Source organism: Salmo trutta, chromosome 16 (assembly GCF_901001165.1).
Source record: "Salmo trutta chromosome 16, fSalTru1.1, whole genome shotgun sequence".
Classification (NCBI taxonomy): domain Eukaryota; kingdom Metazoa; phylum Chordata; class Actinopteri; order Salmoniformes; family Salmonidae; genus Salmo; species Salmo trutta.
In genome coordinates, this window is record NC_042972.1 from 10,336,542 (window position 1) to 10,352,364 (window position 15,823).

A 15,823-nucleotide genomic window follows, 5' to 3' on the forward strand; every position below is an offset into this window, starting at 1 on the left:
CTAGGCTACCTGCCACCCCACTCACAATTCATTCTCCATAATCTCATATTGTCAGTGCCAGCCCATAGCCAAATGTTTAGCTAGCTAGTTAACGTTAGCATATATGCTAGCTAGCACAACATAGCTAGCTAGCTAAGGACACTGCACTAACTCGGCAGCTAGCACAGGCAGCTGTTTCATGGGAACTGGCTAATCCATTGTGCATTATTTATAATGTTAGTACTAGCTCCTTTGGTTTGCTAGCTTGGAGGAAGTATTTAGTGTTGTGTGCACTAAGATAGCTACCATCCCATAGCCTGCATTGTATATAAAGTGTGACTGGCTCATCCGTGGATGTACGGAGAAAACATCCTAATAAAAAAAAACTCCCACTGTGATAAGTACCATTGGCAGTCTATCGGCAGTGATATTCTCGGTGTGTTTCAAATTCTCAGTGTGTTTCATGCTTTAAAAAAAAAACGGTGCTATCTAGATCCTAAAAAGATTATTCAGCAGTCCCCATAGGATAACCTGTTGAAGAGGACTTTTTGGTTCCATGTTAAACCCTTTCCATAGAGGGTTCTACATGGAACCCAAAAGAGTTCTACCTGGAACCAAAAAGGGTTCTACCTGGAACCAAAAAGGGTTCTCCTATGGGGACAGACGAATAACCCTTTTGGAACCCTTTTTTCTAACAGTGCGGGGTTAGAGACTGAAAGGGACCGACAGAGGTGCGCACGCACACACACACACACACACACACACACACACTCCTAGGTGATGTGAAGGCATTATGAGAGCCACCACCACTGTGTTAATGTCCTCCTGCTGAGAGCAGATACACAGAAGCCTGATCAGATGCCTGATGCCTGATCAGACAGACAGGCAGAGAGACAGACAGACTGACAGACGGACAGACAGACGGACAGGGAGACAGGGAGACAGACGGACGGACAGACGAACAGACAGACGGGGGACAGGTAGACAGACGGACAGGAAGACAGACGGACGGACGGACGGACGGACGGACGGACGGACGGACGGACGGACGGACGGACGGACAGACAGACAGACAGACAGACAGACAGACAGACAGACAGACAGACAGACAGACAGACAGACAGACAGACAGAGGCTCCTTCTCCTTTCACCTCCAACCTCGAGTCCACTGTTTAATACATCATTACCTGCAATTAGAATCAGACCTGCTGGGTCTGTTGTTGGCAGGCCAGAAGGAATCACATCAGTTCCCATAGACACACACACACACATACACACACACACACACACACATACACACATACACACACACACACACACACGGAACACACACACACACACGGAACACACACACACACACACGTCCCCAAAAAACAACTCTAGTACTGAAGGTTTGGCCAAGAAACAGTTGGCCAATACACTCAGAGGATATTGATGTATTACTTCAACCTAATCTACCTGTAAAGTCTGTTGATTCTGCAGTCTTCCCATAGAGCGTCCCATAAAGAGTCTACCCATAGAAAGAGTCCATAATTTTGCCAGAAAAGGTGGAACAACTGGAAAAAAACATTGCAGTTTACTGTAACATTCTCTTGTTTTTAGCCATACATGGTCAAATAACTTGCCTCCACTGTTATGCTCTGTCCTGGCATAATTTAGCAAGATAAGCAAATCACAATAATATTAACCACTTCAAAGCACTTCCCGTCATGAATCATATAAGTGTGGCAGGAAGCTCACTACTCTGTCTATCTGTCAGCTTGTATGTATCAATTAAACAACCCCTTTTCTATAATCCAAATCATAATTAACATTATCTGTGGACACATTTTTATATATACAGTACAGTACCAGTCAAAAGTTTGGACACACCTACTCATTCCAGGGTTTTTCTTTATTTTTTACTATTTTCTACAATGTAGAATAATAGTGAAGACATCAAAACTATGAAATAACACATACGGAATCATGTAGTAACCAAAAAAGTGTTAAACAGTTCAAAAAACATTATATTTCAGATTCTTCAAAGTGACCACCCTTTGCCTTGATGACAGCTTTGTACGCTCTTGGCATTTTCTCAACCAGCTTCATGAGGTAGTCAACTGGAATGCGTTTCAATTAACAAGTGTGACTTGTTAAATGTTAATTTGTGGAATTTCTTTCCTTCTTAATGCATTTGAGCAAATCAGTTGTGTTGTGACAAGGTAGGGGTGGTATACAGAAGATAGCCCTATTTGGTAAAAGTCCACAGCTCAAATAAGCAAAGAGAAATGACAGTTCATCATTACTTTAAGACATGAAGGTCAATCAATCTGGAAAATTTCCAGAACTTTGAAAGTTTCTTCAAGTGCAGTAGCAAAACCATCAAGCGCTATGATGAAACTGGACCGACCACATAAAAGGAAGACCCAGAGTTACCTGAGAGTGGCTGTCATGAGGACGTTCTCAGCCAGGGGTGCTTGTTAATTAGAGAGGGAAATGCCTTTACGACACACACACACACAGACACACACACACACACACACACGTTTACGCACACACACACTCCGTCTACCCTGTCACTGTGGTGTATAACGTGTATGACCTCTACAGTGCTGCCCTCTATTGGTTTAGGTCCTCCTGACAGGGCCTCATGGTCTGTCTATCTGACTAACTGTCTTCTCTGTTCTCTTCCCTCCTGACAGGGCCTCATGGTCTGTCTATCTGACTAACTGTCTTCTCTGTTCTCTTCCCTCCTGACAGGGCCTCATGGTCTGTCTATCTGACTGTCTTCTCTCTTCTCTTCCCTCCTGACAGGGCCTCATGGTCTGTCTATCTGACTGTCTTCTCTGTTCTCTTCCCTCCGGACAGGGCCTCATGGTCTGTCTATCTGACTAACTGTCTTCTCTGTTCTCTTCCCTCCTGACAGGGCCTCATGGTCTGTCTATCTGACTAACTGTCTTCTCTGTTCTCTTCCCTCCTGACAGGGCCTCATGGTCTGTCTATCTGACTGTCTTCTCTGTTCTCTTCCCTCCTGACAGGGCCTCACGGTCTGTCTATCTGACTAACTGTCTTCTCTCTTCTCTTCTCTCCTGACAGGGCCTCATGGTCTGTCTATCTGACTAACTGTCTTCTCTCTTCTCTTCTCTCCTGACAGGGCCTCACGGTCTGTCTATCTGACTAACTGTCTTCTCTCTTCTCTCCTGACAGGGCCTCATGGTCTGTCTATCTGACTGTCTTCTCTCTTCCCTCCTGACAGGGCCCCTTGGGTCTGTCTGTTCTGACTAACTGTCTCTGTTCTCTTCTCTCCTGACAAGGCCTCATGGTCTGTCTATCTGACTAACTGTCTCTGTTCTCTCCTGACAGGGCCCGTTGGGTCCCCGTGGTCCACCTGGACCCTCTGGTAAACCTGGAGATGATGTAAGTAGAACTACTGCCACTTTCACTATCACACACACAAGTGTAACCTCCGCAGGCTATTGAGGATGTGTCTGATGCAGGAGACTAATACAAGTCTCAAAGAAAGCAGAGCCAAATGACATGACACACACTGTTTCTATTGATCTCCCCCACCCATCCCACTGTTTCCATTGATCTCCCCTACCCTCCACACTGTTTCCATTGATCTCCCCCACCCTCCATACTGTTTCCATTGATCTCCCCACCCATCCACACGGTTTCCATTGATCTCCCCTACCCTCCATACTGTTTCCATTGATCTCCCCCACCCTCCACACTGTTTCCATTGATCTCCCCCACCCTCCACACTGTTTCCATTGATCTCCCCCACCCTCCACACTGTTTCCATTGATCTCCCCCACCCTCCACACGGTTTCCATTGATCTCCCCCACCCATCCACACGGTTTCCATTGATCTCCCCTACCCTCCATACTGTTTCCATTGATCTCCCCCACCCCCCACTGTTTCCATTGATCTCCCCCACCCTCCATACTGTTTCCATTGATCTCCCCCACCCTCCATACTGTTTCCATTGATCTCCCCCACCCTCCATACGGTTTCCATTGATCTCCCCCACCCTCCACACTGTATCCATTGATCTCCCCCACCCTCATTACTGTTTCCATTGATCTCCCCCACCCTCCATACTGTTTCCATTGATCTCCCCCACCCTCCACACTGTATCCATTGATCTCCCCCACCCTCCACGCTGTAGCCATTGATCTCCCCCACCCTCCATACTGTATCCATTGATCTCCCCACCCTCCATACTGTTTCCATTGATCTCCCCCACCCTCCACACTGTATCCATTGATCTCCCCCACCCTCCACACTGTTTCCATTGATCTGCCCCACCCTCCATACTGTTTCCATTGATCTCCCCCACCCTCCACACTGTATCCATTGATCTCCCCCACCCTTCACACTGTTTCCATTGATCTGCCCCACCCTCCATACTGTTTCCATTGATCTCCCCCACCCTCCACACTGTATCCATTGATCTCCCCCACCCTCCACTCTGTATCCATTGATCTCCCCCACCCTCCATACTGTATCCATTGATCTCCCCCACCCTCCATACTGTTTCCATTGATCTCCCCCACCCTCCACACTGTTTCCATTGATCTCCCCCACCCTCCACACGGTTTCCATTGATCTCCCCCACCCATCCACACGGTTTCCATTGATCTCCCCTACCCTCCATACTGTTTCCATTGATCTCCCCCACCCCCCCCACTGTTTCCATTGATCTCCCCCACCCTCCATACTGTTTCCATTGATCTCCCCCACCCTCCATACTGTTTCCATTGATCTCCCCCACCCTCCATACGGTTTCCATTGATCTCCCCCACCCTCCACACTGTATCCATTGATCTCCCCCACCCTCCACACTGTTTCCATTGATCTCCCCCACCCTCCATACTGTTTCCATTGATCTCCCCCACCCTCCACACTGTATCCATTGATCTCCCCCACCCTCCACGCTGTAGCCATTGATCTCCCCCACCCTCCATACTGTATCCATTGATCTCCCCCACCCTCCATACTGTTTCCATTGATCTCCCCCACCCTCCACACTGTATCCATTGATCTCCCCCACCCTCCACACTGTTTCCATTGATCTGCCCCACCCTCCATACTGTTTCCATTGATCTCCCCCACCCTCCACACTGTATCCATTGATCTCCCCCACCCTCCACACTGTTTCCATTGATCTGCCCCACCCTCCATACTGTTTCCATTGATCTCCCCCACCCTCCACACTGTATCCATTGATCTCCCCCACCCTCCACACTGTATCCATTGATCTCCCCCACCCTCCAAACTGTATCCATTGATCTCCCCCACCCTCCACACTGTATCCATTGATCTCCCCCACCCTCCACACTGTATCCATTGATCTCCCCCACCCTCCACACTGTTTCCATTGATCTCCCCCACCCTCCACACTGTATCCATTGATCTCCCCCACCCTCCACACTGTATCCATTGATCTCCCCCACCCTCCACACTGTTTCCATTGATCTCCCCCACCCATCCACACTGACTGTTGTCGATTGGTAGAATGTTGACAGTACGTTTACACCAATAAAATAACAATACAAAAGTACTATAAAGTGAAAATCATTCACTGTTCGTACACTGTCCTAAATAATTCCCCCTCACATAGAAATGTCCTCATAACTAGGGCCAGGAGTTTTTCTTGGTGATGATGTTACAGGGTCAGGAAAATCTCCTGGCCCTCATCATGCTGTTCCCTCACAGTCACCTATCCCCATTGGATTCCCTGTGGCTCAGTTGGTAGAGCATGGTGTTTGCAATGCCAGCATGGTGTGTGCAATGCCAGGGTTGTGGGTTTGATTCCCATGGGGGGCCAGTACAAAAAAAAAAAATGTGTGGTATGAAATGTATGTATTCACTACTGTAAGTCGCTCTGGATAAGAGTGTCTGCCAAATGACTAAAATGTAAATGTGGTTTGTCTACAGTCCATCTGGCCAATCACTCCTCATGTAAAGTTCATGTGTTATCACTATTGCCCAAATTGTGCCCATCCACACCTCTCCCACACCAATATTGTCACACCTTTAACAGCCACATGTACAAATTTGATCATGGTCATAATATGAATATTATAATCAGAACTGTCCCCAGTAATCTGTCCTCAGTGGTCTGTCCCTGTGTACTGTATATCATCCCCACTATCATCATCTGATAGAGATGATTAGAAACGATTTAATAATGTTTATATATCTTACATTACTCATATCATGTGTATATACTGTATTTCATACCATCTATTGCACCTTGCCTATGCCGCTTGGCCATCGCTTATCCATATATTTATATGTACTTATTCTCATTCACCCCTTTAGATTTGTGTGTATAAGGTAGTTGTTGGGGAATTGTTAGATTACTTGTTAGATATTACTGCACTGTTGGAACTAGAAGCACAAGCATTTCGCTACACTCCCATTAACATCTGCTAGCCATGTGTATGTGACCAATAACATTTGATTTGATTTGATTGAAACAAGTGAAAAATAAATATTGAAACTGCAGTTCTGCCATTCAGCCACTGGGTGGCAGCTGACTGGCCGACTAGTAATTTATCAGTGACCATCAGGAGGCACTGTTTGCTAATTGAATTTCAATCTGAAATGTCTATTTCAAGAGTGTGGCTTGTAAAAAAATATTATCGTAACAATAAATTGTGAATGATCAAAACTTTTTTATTTTATTTTATTGATCTATATTTAGTTTTTACTATACATGTAATGTTTTTTATTTTAATTTTATTTACATCACAGACAACTAACTGATCTAATAGCCCTCTTCTCCCTCCCCTCCTCTCTGTCTCTTCCTCTCTGTCTCTTCCTCTCTGTCTCTTCCTCTCTGTCTCTTCCTCTCTGTCCCCTCCTCTCTGTCCCCTCCTCTCTGTCCCTTCCTCTCTGTCTCTTCCTCTCTGTCCCCTCCTCTCTGTCTCTTTCTCTCTGTCCCCTCCTCTATGTCTCTTTCTCTCTGTCCCCTCCTCTCTGTCTCTTCCTCTCTGTCCCCTCCTCTCTGTCTCTTTCTCTCTCTCCCATCCTCTCTGTCCCCTCCTCTCTGTCTCTTTCTCTCTCTCCCATCCTCTCTGTCTCTTCCTTTCTGTCCCTTTCTCTCTGTCCCCTCCTCTCTGTCTCTTCCTTTCTGTCTCTTCCTCTCTGTCCCCTCCTCTCTGTCTCTTCCTCTCTGTCTCTTCCTCTCTGTCCCTTTCTCTCTGTCTCTTCCTCTCTGTCCCCTCCTCTCTGTCTCTTCCTCTCTGTCCCTTTCTCTCTGTCTCTTCCTTTCTGTCTCTTCCTCTCTGTCCCCTCCTCTCTGTCTCTTCCTCTCTGTCCCCTCCTCTCTGTCCCCTCCTCTCTGTCCCCTCCTCTCTGTCTCTTCCTCTCTGTCTCTTCCTCTCTGTCTCTTCCTCTCTGTCTCTTCCTCTCTGTCCCTTTCTCTCTGTCTCTTCCTCTCTGTCTCTCTCCCTGTCTCTTCCTTTCTGTCCCCTCCTCTCTGTCCCCTCCTCTCTGTCTCTTCCTCTCTGTCCCTTCCTCTCTGTCTCTTCCTTTCTGTCTCTTCCACTCTGTCTCTTCCTCTCTGTCTCTTCCTCTCTGTCCCTTCCACTCTGTCTCTTCCTCTCTGTCCCCTCCTCTCTGTCTCTTCCTCTCTGTCTCTTCCTCTCTGTCTCTTCCTCTCTGTCCCCTCCTCTCTGTCTCTTCCTTTCTGTCTCTTCCTCTCTGTCTCTTCCTCTCTGTCTCTTCCTCTCTGTCTCTTCCTCTCTGTCTCTTCCTCTCTGTCCCCTCCTCTCTGTCTCTTCCTCTCTGTCCCCTCCTCTCTGTCTCTTCCTCTCTGTCTCTTCCTCTCTGTCTCTTCCACTCTGTCCCCTCCTCTCTGTCTCTTTCTCTCTCTCCCATCCTCTCTCTCCCCTCCTCTCTGTCTCTTTCTCTCTCTCCCTTCCTCTCTGTCCCCTCCTCTCTCTCCCTTCCTCTCTGTCTCTTTCTCTCTCTCCCTTCCTCTCTGTCTCTTTCTCTCTGCTAAAGGGTGAGGCTGGCAAACCCGGCAAAGGTGGTGATCGTGGACCTTCTGGTCCTCAGGTATGGTTTCATTATCTCTTCACTATCTCTTCATTTATATGTTCATTTATCTGTTCATTTATCTACACTCAATTTATCTCACTTCCTATTCATGCTGACTTAGTTATTACAGTTGTACACACAACAATTTTTATTTAAACTGCATTGTTGGTTAGGGGCTCGTAAGTAAGCATTTCATGTAAGGTCTACACCTGTTGTATTCGGTGCATGTGACTAATACCATTTGATTTGATTTGATTTGATCGTTCAAGCAGACAAGAGAAGTATACAGTCCAGTTAGAAGACTCTCTAAGATGATTCAGTCAGATACAGTCCAGTTAGAAGACTCTCTAAGATGATTCAGTCAGATACAGTCCAGTTAGAAGACTCTCTAAGATGATTCAGTCAGATTCAATCCAGTTAGAAGACTCTCTAAGATGATTCAGTCAGATACAGTCCAGTTAGAAGACTCTCCAAGATGATTCAGTCAGATACAGTCCAGTTAGAAGACTCTCTAAGATGATTCAGTCAGACACAGTCCAGTTAGAAGACTCTCCAAGATGATTCAGTCAGATACAGTCCAGTTAGAAGACTCTCCAAGATGATTCAGTCAGACACAGTCCAGTTAGAAGACTCTCTAAGATGATTCAGTCAGATACAGTCCAGTTAGAAGACTCTCTAAGATGATTCAGTCAGATACAGTCCGGTTAGAAGACTCTCCAAGATGATTCAGTCAGATACAGTCCAGTTAGAAGACTCTCCAAGATGATTCAGTCAGATACAGTCCAGTTAGAAGACTCTCCAAGATGATTCAGTCAGATACAGTCCAGTTAGAAGACTCTCTAAGATGATTCAGTCAGATACAGTCCAGTTAGAAGACTCTCCAAGATGATTCAGTCAGATACAGTCCAGTTAGAAGACTCTCTAAGATGATTCAGTCAGATACAGTCCAGTTAGAAGACTCTCTAAGATCATTCAGTCAGATACAGTCCAGTTAGAAGACTCTCCAAGATGATTCAGTCAGACAAAAGAGGAAGAGAGTTCTCTACTAAATCCTCCCTCATGTCATCTGTCTCTCTGGCCCTCTGGCCTTCTGCCCCTTGACCATCATATGTCTGGCTCCAAACCAGACTAGACCAGAGCAGGAAAGCAGATCTGGAGAAAAACGGAATAACCATTCCATTGTCTCTAATCTCTCCTCTTTCTATCTTCCCCTGTCTCTTGTTTTCTCTTCTCTACAACAGGGAACTCGTGGATTCCCAGGAACACCCGGTCTGCCTGGAATCAAAGGGCATAGAGTGAGTGATGTCATAGTAGTGATAATATACAATATATAATATGTCATCTTCAAATGTGTTCTTTCCTGTTTACCTACTTTTAGTGAACGTGTATGTGTTTGTCATTGTTATACTGCTGTGAGCAACTGCATTGCCCAGTCAATGTGACAGTAAAGACTTGGTTCCCAGTCCTGTACTCATGATATTGTCTGTATCTCCTCTTTCCAGGGTTATCCAGGTCTTGATGGGCTCAAGGGAGAGGGTGGAGCTGCTGGTTCTAAGGTAGGAAGGACTCAACATCAGCATCCTCTATCTCTCTCAAGTCATTCTAATCTCACAGATATCCTACTTTGCCTTTTTTTGTCTGTCATGTTGTGATACCTGTTTACCTACCATTCTGACCACCTCTAAAACACAAACCCCTCCTCCTACTAATTGAATGACTCTTCTCTGTTCTAGGGGGAGTCTGGTGCGCCTGGTGAGAATGGCGCTCCCGGACCCATGGTGAGCACAGATGGATACCTGTCAGATACCTGATACCTGTCAGATAACTGATACCTGTCAGATAACTTGATACCTGTCAGATACCTGATACCTGTCAGATAACTGATACCTGTCAGATACCTGATACCTGTCAGATAACTGATACCTGTCAGATAACTGATACCTGTCAGATACCTGATACCTGTCAGATAACTGATACCTGTCAGACAACTGATACCTGTCAGATACCTGATACCTGTCAGATACCTGATACCTGTCAGATAACTGATACCTGTCAGATACCTGATACCTGTCAGATAACTGATACCTGTCAGATAACTGATACCTGTCAGATAACTGATACCTGTCAGATAACTGATACCTGTCAGATACCTGATACCTGTCAGATAACTTGATACCTGTCAGACAACTGATACCTGATACCTGTCAGATAACTGATACTGTCAGATAACTGATACCTGTCAAATAACTGATACCTGTCAGATAACTGATACCTGTCAGACAACTGATACCTGTCAGATAACTGATACCTGTCAGATAACTGATACCTGTCAGATAACTGATACCTGTCAGATACCTGATACCTGTCAGATAACTGATACCTGTCAGACAACTGATACCTGATACCTGTCAGACAACTGATACCTGATACCTGTCAGACAACTGATACTGTCAGATAACTGATACCTGTCAGACAACTGATACCTGTCAGACAACTGATACCTGTCAGATAACTGATACCTGTCAGACACCTGATACCTGTCAGATAACTGATACCTGTCAGATAACTGATACCTGTCAGACAACTGATACCTGTCAGATAACTGATACCTGTCAGATAACTGATACCTGTCAGATAACTGATACCTGTCAGATACCTGATACCTGTCAGATAACTGATACCTGTCAGACAACTGATACCTGATACCTGTCAGACAACTGATACCTGATACCTGTCAGACAACTGATACCTGTCAGACAACTGATACCTGTCAGATAACTGATACCTGTCAGATAACTGATATCTGTCAGACACATTACAATGTGACATCATATGTGGTGTATGTAGTAGAGTAGAAATACTGTGAAATAGATCTGCCACACATTGAATATCTATGGCACATAGGCTATGAGATCTACATGTGATACTGTTGACTGTTTGTGACTGTAACCTCTGCACCTCTCGTTTTCTCTCCCTCTCTAAAGGGACCACGTGGTCTGCCCGGTGAGAGAGGTCGCCCCGGTCCCTCTGGAGCTGCTGTAAGTACCTTTCCCTGGCCTAGAACACTCATTACAGTGCCCTGTCCTGAACTCCATATCTAGAACTCATACTAGAACTTCCTGTCTTGAACTCATTCTAGAACCATGTCTAGAACTCATTCTAGAACCATGTCTAGAACTCCTACTAGAACTCATACTAGAACTCATACTAGAACTCACACTAGAACTCATACCTGAACCATGTCTAGAACTCATACTAGAACCATGTCTAGAACTCATAGTATAACTAATACTAGAACCATGTCTAGAACTCATGCTAGAACTCATACTAGAACCATGTCTAGAACTCATACTAGAACTCATTCTAGAACCATGTCTAGAACTCATACTAGAACTCATTCTAGAACCATGTCTAGAACTCATACTAGAACTCATTCTAGAACCATGTCTAGAACTCATACTAGAACTCATTCTAGAACCATGTCTAGAGCTCAGACTAGAACTCATACTAGAGCCGTGTCTAGAACTCATACTAGGACTCATTTTAGAACCATGTCTAGAACTCATACTAAAACTCATACTAGAACTCATTTTAGAACCATGTCTAGAACTCATACTAGAACCATGTCTAGAACTCATTCTCGAACTCATACTAGAACCATGTATAGAACTCTTACTATAACTCATACTAGAACTCATACTGTAACTCGTACTAGAACTCATTCTATGACCATGTCTAGAACTCATGCTATAACTCATACTAGAACCATGTCTAGAACTCATGCTAGAACTCATACTAGAACCATGTCTAGAACTCATACGAGAACCATGTCTGGAACTCATACTAGAACTCATACTAGAACTCCCTGTCAAGAACTCATACTAGAACTCATACTAGAACTCATTCTAGAACCATGTCTAGAACTCATACTAGAATTCATTCTAGAACCATGTCTAGAACTCATACTAGATCTCATACTAGAACCATGTCTAGAACTCATACTAAAACTCATACTAGAACTCATTCTAGAACCATGTCTAGAACTCATACTAGAATTCATTCTAGAACCATGTCTAGAACTCATACTAGATCTCATACTAGAACCATGTCTAGAACTCATACTAGAACTCATTCTAGAACCATGTCTAGAGCTCAGACTAGAACTCATTCTAGAAACATGTCTAGAGCTCAGACTAGAACTCATACTAGAGCCGTGTCTAGAACTCATACTAGGACTCATTTTAGAACCATGTCAAGAATTCATACTAGAACTCATACTAGAACTCATTTTAGAACCATGTCTAGAACTCATACTAGAACCATGTCTAGAACTCATTCTAGAACTCATACTAGAACCATGTATAGAACTCTTACTATAACTCATACTGTAACTCGTACTAGAACTCATTCTATGACCATGTCTAGAACTCATGCTATAACTCATACTAGATCCATGTCTAGAACTCATGCTAGAACTCATACTAGACCATGTCTAGAACTCATACGAGAACCATGTCTGGAACTCATACTAGAACTCATACTAGAACTCATACTATAACTCCCTGTCAATAACTCATACTAGAACTCATACTAGAACTCATTCTAGAACCATGTCTAGAACTCATACTATAACCATGTCTAGAACTCATGCTAGAACCATGTCTAGAACTCATGCTAGAACCATGTCTAGATCTCATACTAGAACCGTGTCTGGAACTCATACTAGTACTTATACTAGAACCATGTCTAGAACATACTAGAACCATGTCTAGAACTCTATCTACAACCTGTCTAGAACTTTCTGTCTCTGAAGAATAATGCAGTGTCATTCCAGTGATCAGTACTTGACAATAAGCGTTATGGAGCTGGTTCTCTGCTGTGTGGTGACAGTATCTTGTCTTTCTCCTGTCTAGGGTGCTCGTGGTAATGACGGTCTGCCCGGCCCTGCTGGTCCTCCTGTAAGTATTATTGCAATGTAGTTTTATTCATTATTTAATTTCACTTGATACTGTACAGTACACTGTACGTTTCAGCAGAAATCTAAGCATTGCTGCAATACACCTGAATGCCCTCACTGTGGCAGTAGTGTTTGTTGACTCACTCCCATCTCCTCCCTCTACCCCTCCTTTCTTTCACCTCTTTCCTCTGCCCCCACCTTCCCCCCCCCCCCTCCCCTCCACTCTCTCCTCTCTCTTTCTCTCTCTGTAGGGCCCAGTTGGACCATCTGGTGCCCCAGGCTTCCCCGGCTCTCCAGGTTCTAAGGTATGTCACTGTCCTTTTATCTCTGTGTCTGGAAAGTTACGGTTTTGTGACTTAGCCATATAAACCCAGGGGTACGTCAATGAAGGATTCTTTTGTACAAATACATTATTTTAGAGTATAAGGATGGGTACAAACTAAGATGCAACTGTACATTGGGTACTGTTCGTGTAAAAGGGCTAGAGAGAAAATGGTGGAGTTCAGTTCAGAAATATCTTCTTTTTTTTAAAACGTAAGCTGAAGAAAGAGTGAAAGAGGTCAAACCGGAGAAGGCAGCGTTAGAAAAGTGCTCTGAAACTAAAACCTATTTTCCTCCATCTGAGAGAGGGGGTTTGGGAGGTGGGCTGTTTTATTTCCTTCTCTCCACTTGCTTAGGACTGAGTCCTGCTGAATGGTGAGCCGACAGGCCAGACTGTGTGTGTGTGTGTGTGTGTGTGTGTGTGTGTGTGTGTGTGTGTGTGTGTGTGTGTGTGTGTGTGTGTGTGTGTGTGTGTGTGTGTGTGTGTGTGTGTGTGTGTGTTTTACTGCTGGTTTCACTTTCCTCTGTTGTCCCTCTCAGTCTCCCAGTCATGGAACATCTTTTAAAGATTCAGCTATTGGACGCACTGTTCTGGGTACCCCACACAAAGAATTATCTGTAAGGTCCCTCAGTCGGGTAGTGAATTTCAAGAACATATTCAACCACAAAGACCAGAGATTTTCCAATGCCTCGCAAAGAAGGGCACAGATTGGTATATTGGTAAAAAATAAATAAAAAGCAGACACTGAATATCCCTTTGAGCATGGTGAATTAGTCATTTTAAAACAGTTACACAGTTTAATGGCTGTGATAGGAGAAACCTGAGTATGGATCAACAACACACTAAATCCCTCAAACTCAACTCTGGACTTTGAAGCCAGTTCCACTGCATTATTTAATTGTTCTCCCCTAACCAGGGACTGATTTAGACCTGGGACACCATGTGTGTGCAATTAATTATCAGGTAGAACAGAAAAACAGCAGGCTCCGGACCTCGTAGGGTAAGAGTTGAGTACCCCTGCACTAAAGTAATACTGCAAAGAATGTTGCAAAGAAATTAACTTTTTGTCTTCATTAAGTTTGCATTATATTTGGGGCAAATCCAGCACAACACATCTCTGAGTACTACTGTGTCTTGTTATGGGTATGCCCTGTCATCGGCAAGGACTAGAAGGTTTTTAGGATGAAAATAAACGGAATAGAGCTATGCACAGGCAAAATCCTAGAGGAAAACCTGGCATAGTCTGCTTTCCACCAGACACTGGAAGACGAATTCACCTTTCAGCAGGATAATATCCTAAAACACAAGGCCAAATATACACTGGAGTTGCTTAACAAGACGACATTGAATGTTCCTGAGTGGCCTACTTACAGTTTTCACTCAAATCTGCTTGAAAATCTATGGCAAGACTTGAAAATGGTTGTCTAGCAATGATCAATAACCAACTTGACAGAGCTTGAAGAATACAGAAATGATGGGCAAATATTGTACAATGCAGGTGTGCAAAGCTCTTAGAGACTTACCCAGAAAGACTCACAGCTATAGTTGTTGCCAAAGGTGTTTCTAACATGTATTGACGCAGGGGGTTAAATACTTATTTAATCGAGATATATTATTGATTTACCAATTATTTTTATTTTTTTAAGAAAATATCATTTTCCCCCCATTTTGACAGAGTACTTTGTGTAGATTGTTGACAAAAAAAGACAATTTAATCAATTTAATCCCACTTTGTAATAAAAGAAAACGTGGAAAATGTAAAGGGGGTTGAATACTCCTGTAGATGCCAAATGATCTGGGGGCTTTTGTGCGACTGTGTGTGTGTGTGTGTGCGTACGTGAGAGAGAGCATGCTTGCCTGCATGTGTGTGTGTGCACGCGGGGAACCGTGTCTGCATGCATGTGTGACTGTGTGTGTGGGTGGCTAATGTTACAAAAACCACCTGGTGTGTAAACGACAGTGTTTCCTCTAGAAACCTCTAGAAACGTAGAAACAGTTCAAGTGGTCATCCTGTTTATTCTTGTTGCGCTCCACTTATAGAAGCATATATGTTGAACCATATATATATACCTTTAGCTTGCTTCCTATCAGTCCTGGGGTCCAATCGTATTTGAATGAATCTTTCAAATCCCATATGGCACTCTAAAGTAAAAAAAACTAAAAAACATTTCAAATACTTTTTGAACCCAGGTCCGTTTTCTATAGCCTACCCTGAACCTTAACATTCAAGAGACCCAAAGCCATCTATTTCTAATATGTGTATTTGTTTGAATGACTCAAATATACACAGTAGGCTATATACATAAACTGCCAGGTTGCAGTTGTAAATGAGAACTTGTTCTCAACTAGCCTACCTGGTTAAATAAAGGTTAAAAAAAAACATTAAACAAATACATATTGTATAAAGGAAAGGCGTATTACGTGTTTCCATGTGTCCCCACATGCAGCCTATGTACACTAGGATATCAGGGAGGGGAAGTGCCGACCTCTCCACCACCCTTATAAACACATACAGTATATATCATGT

The 15,823-nt window shown here is 44.0% G+C and overlaps 1 protein-coding gene across 2 annotated transcripts in view; it reads left to right on the forward strand.

Annotated features, from left to right (window-relative positions):
* The window catches only part of LOC115150060 (collagen alpha-1(II) chain), an 82,885-nt gene that overhangs the window by 31,744 nt on the left and 35,318 nt on the right, over positions 1–15,823 (forward strand). For both annotated transcript variants that reach the window (XM_029692965.1, XM_029692966.1), the window contains 8 exons: positions 3,325–3,378; positions 7,982–8,035; positions 9,259–9,312; positions 9,520–9,573; positions 9,751–9,795; positions 11,002–11,055; positions 12,931–12,975; positions 13,226–13,279. In XM_029692965.1, coding sequence (XP_029548825.1) covers positions 3,325–3,378; positions 7,982–8,035; positions 9,259–9,312; positions 9,520–9,573; positions 9,751–9,795; positions 11,002–11,055; positions 12,931–12,975; positions 13,226–13,279 — 414 coding nt within the window. The remainder of the gene's footprint in view (positions 1–3,324; positions 3,379–7,981; positions 8,036–9,258; positions 9,313–9,519; positions 9,574–9,750; positions 9,796–11,001; positions 11,056–12,930; positions 12,976–13,225; positions 13,280–15,823) is intronic.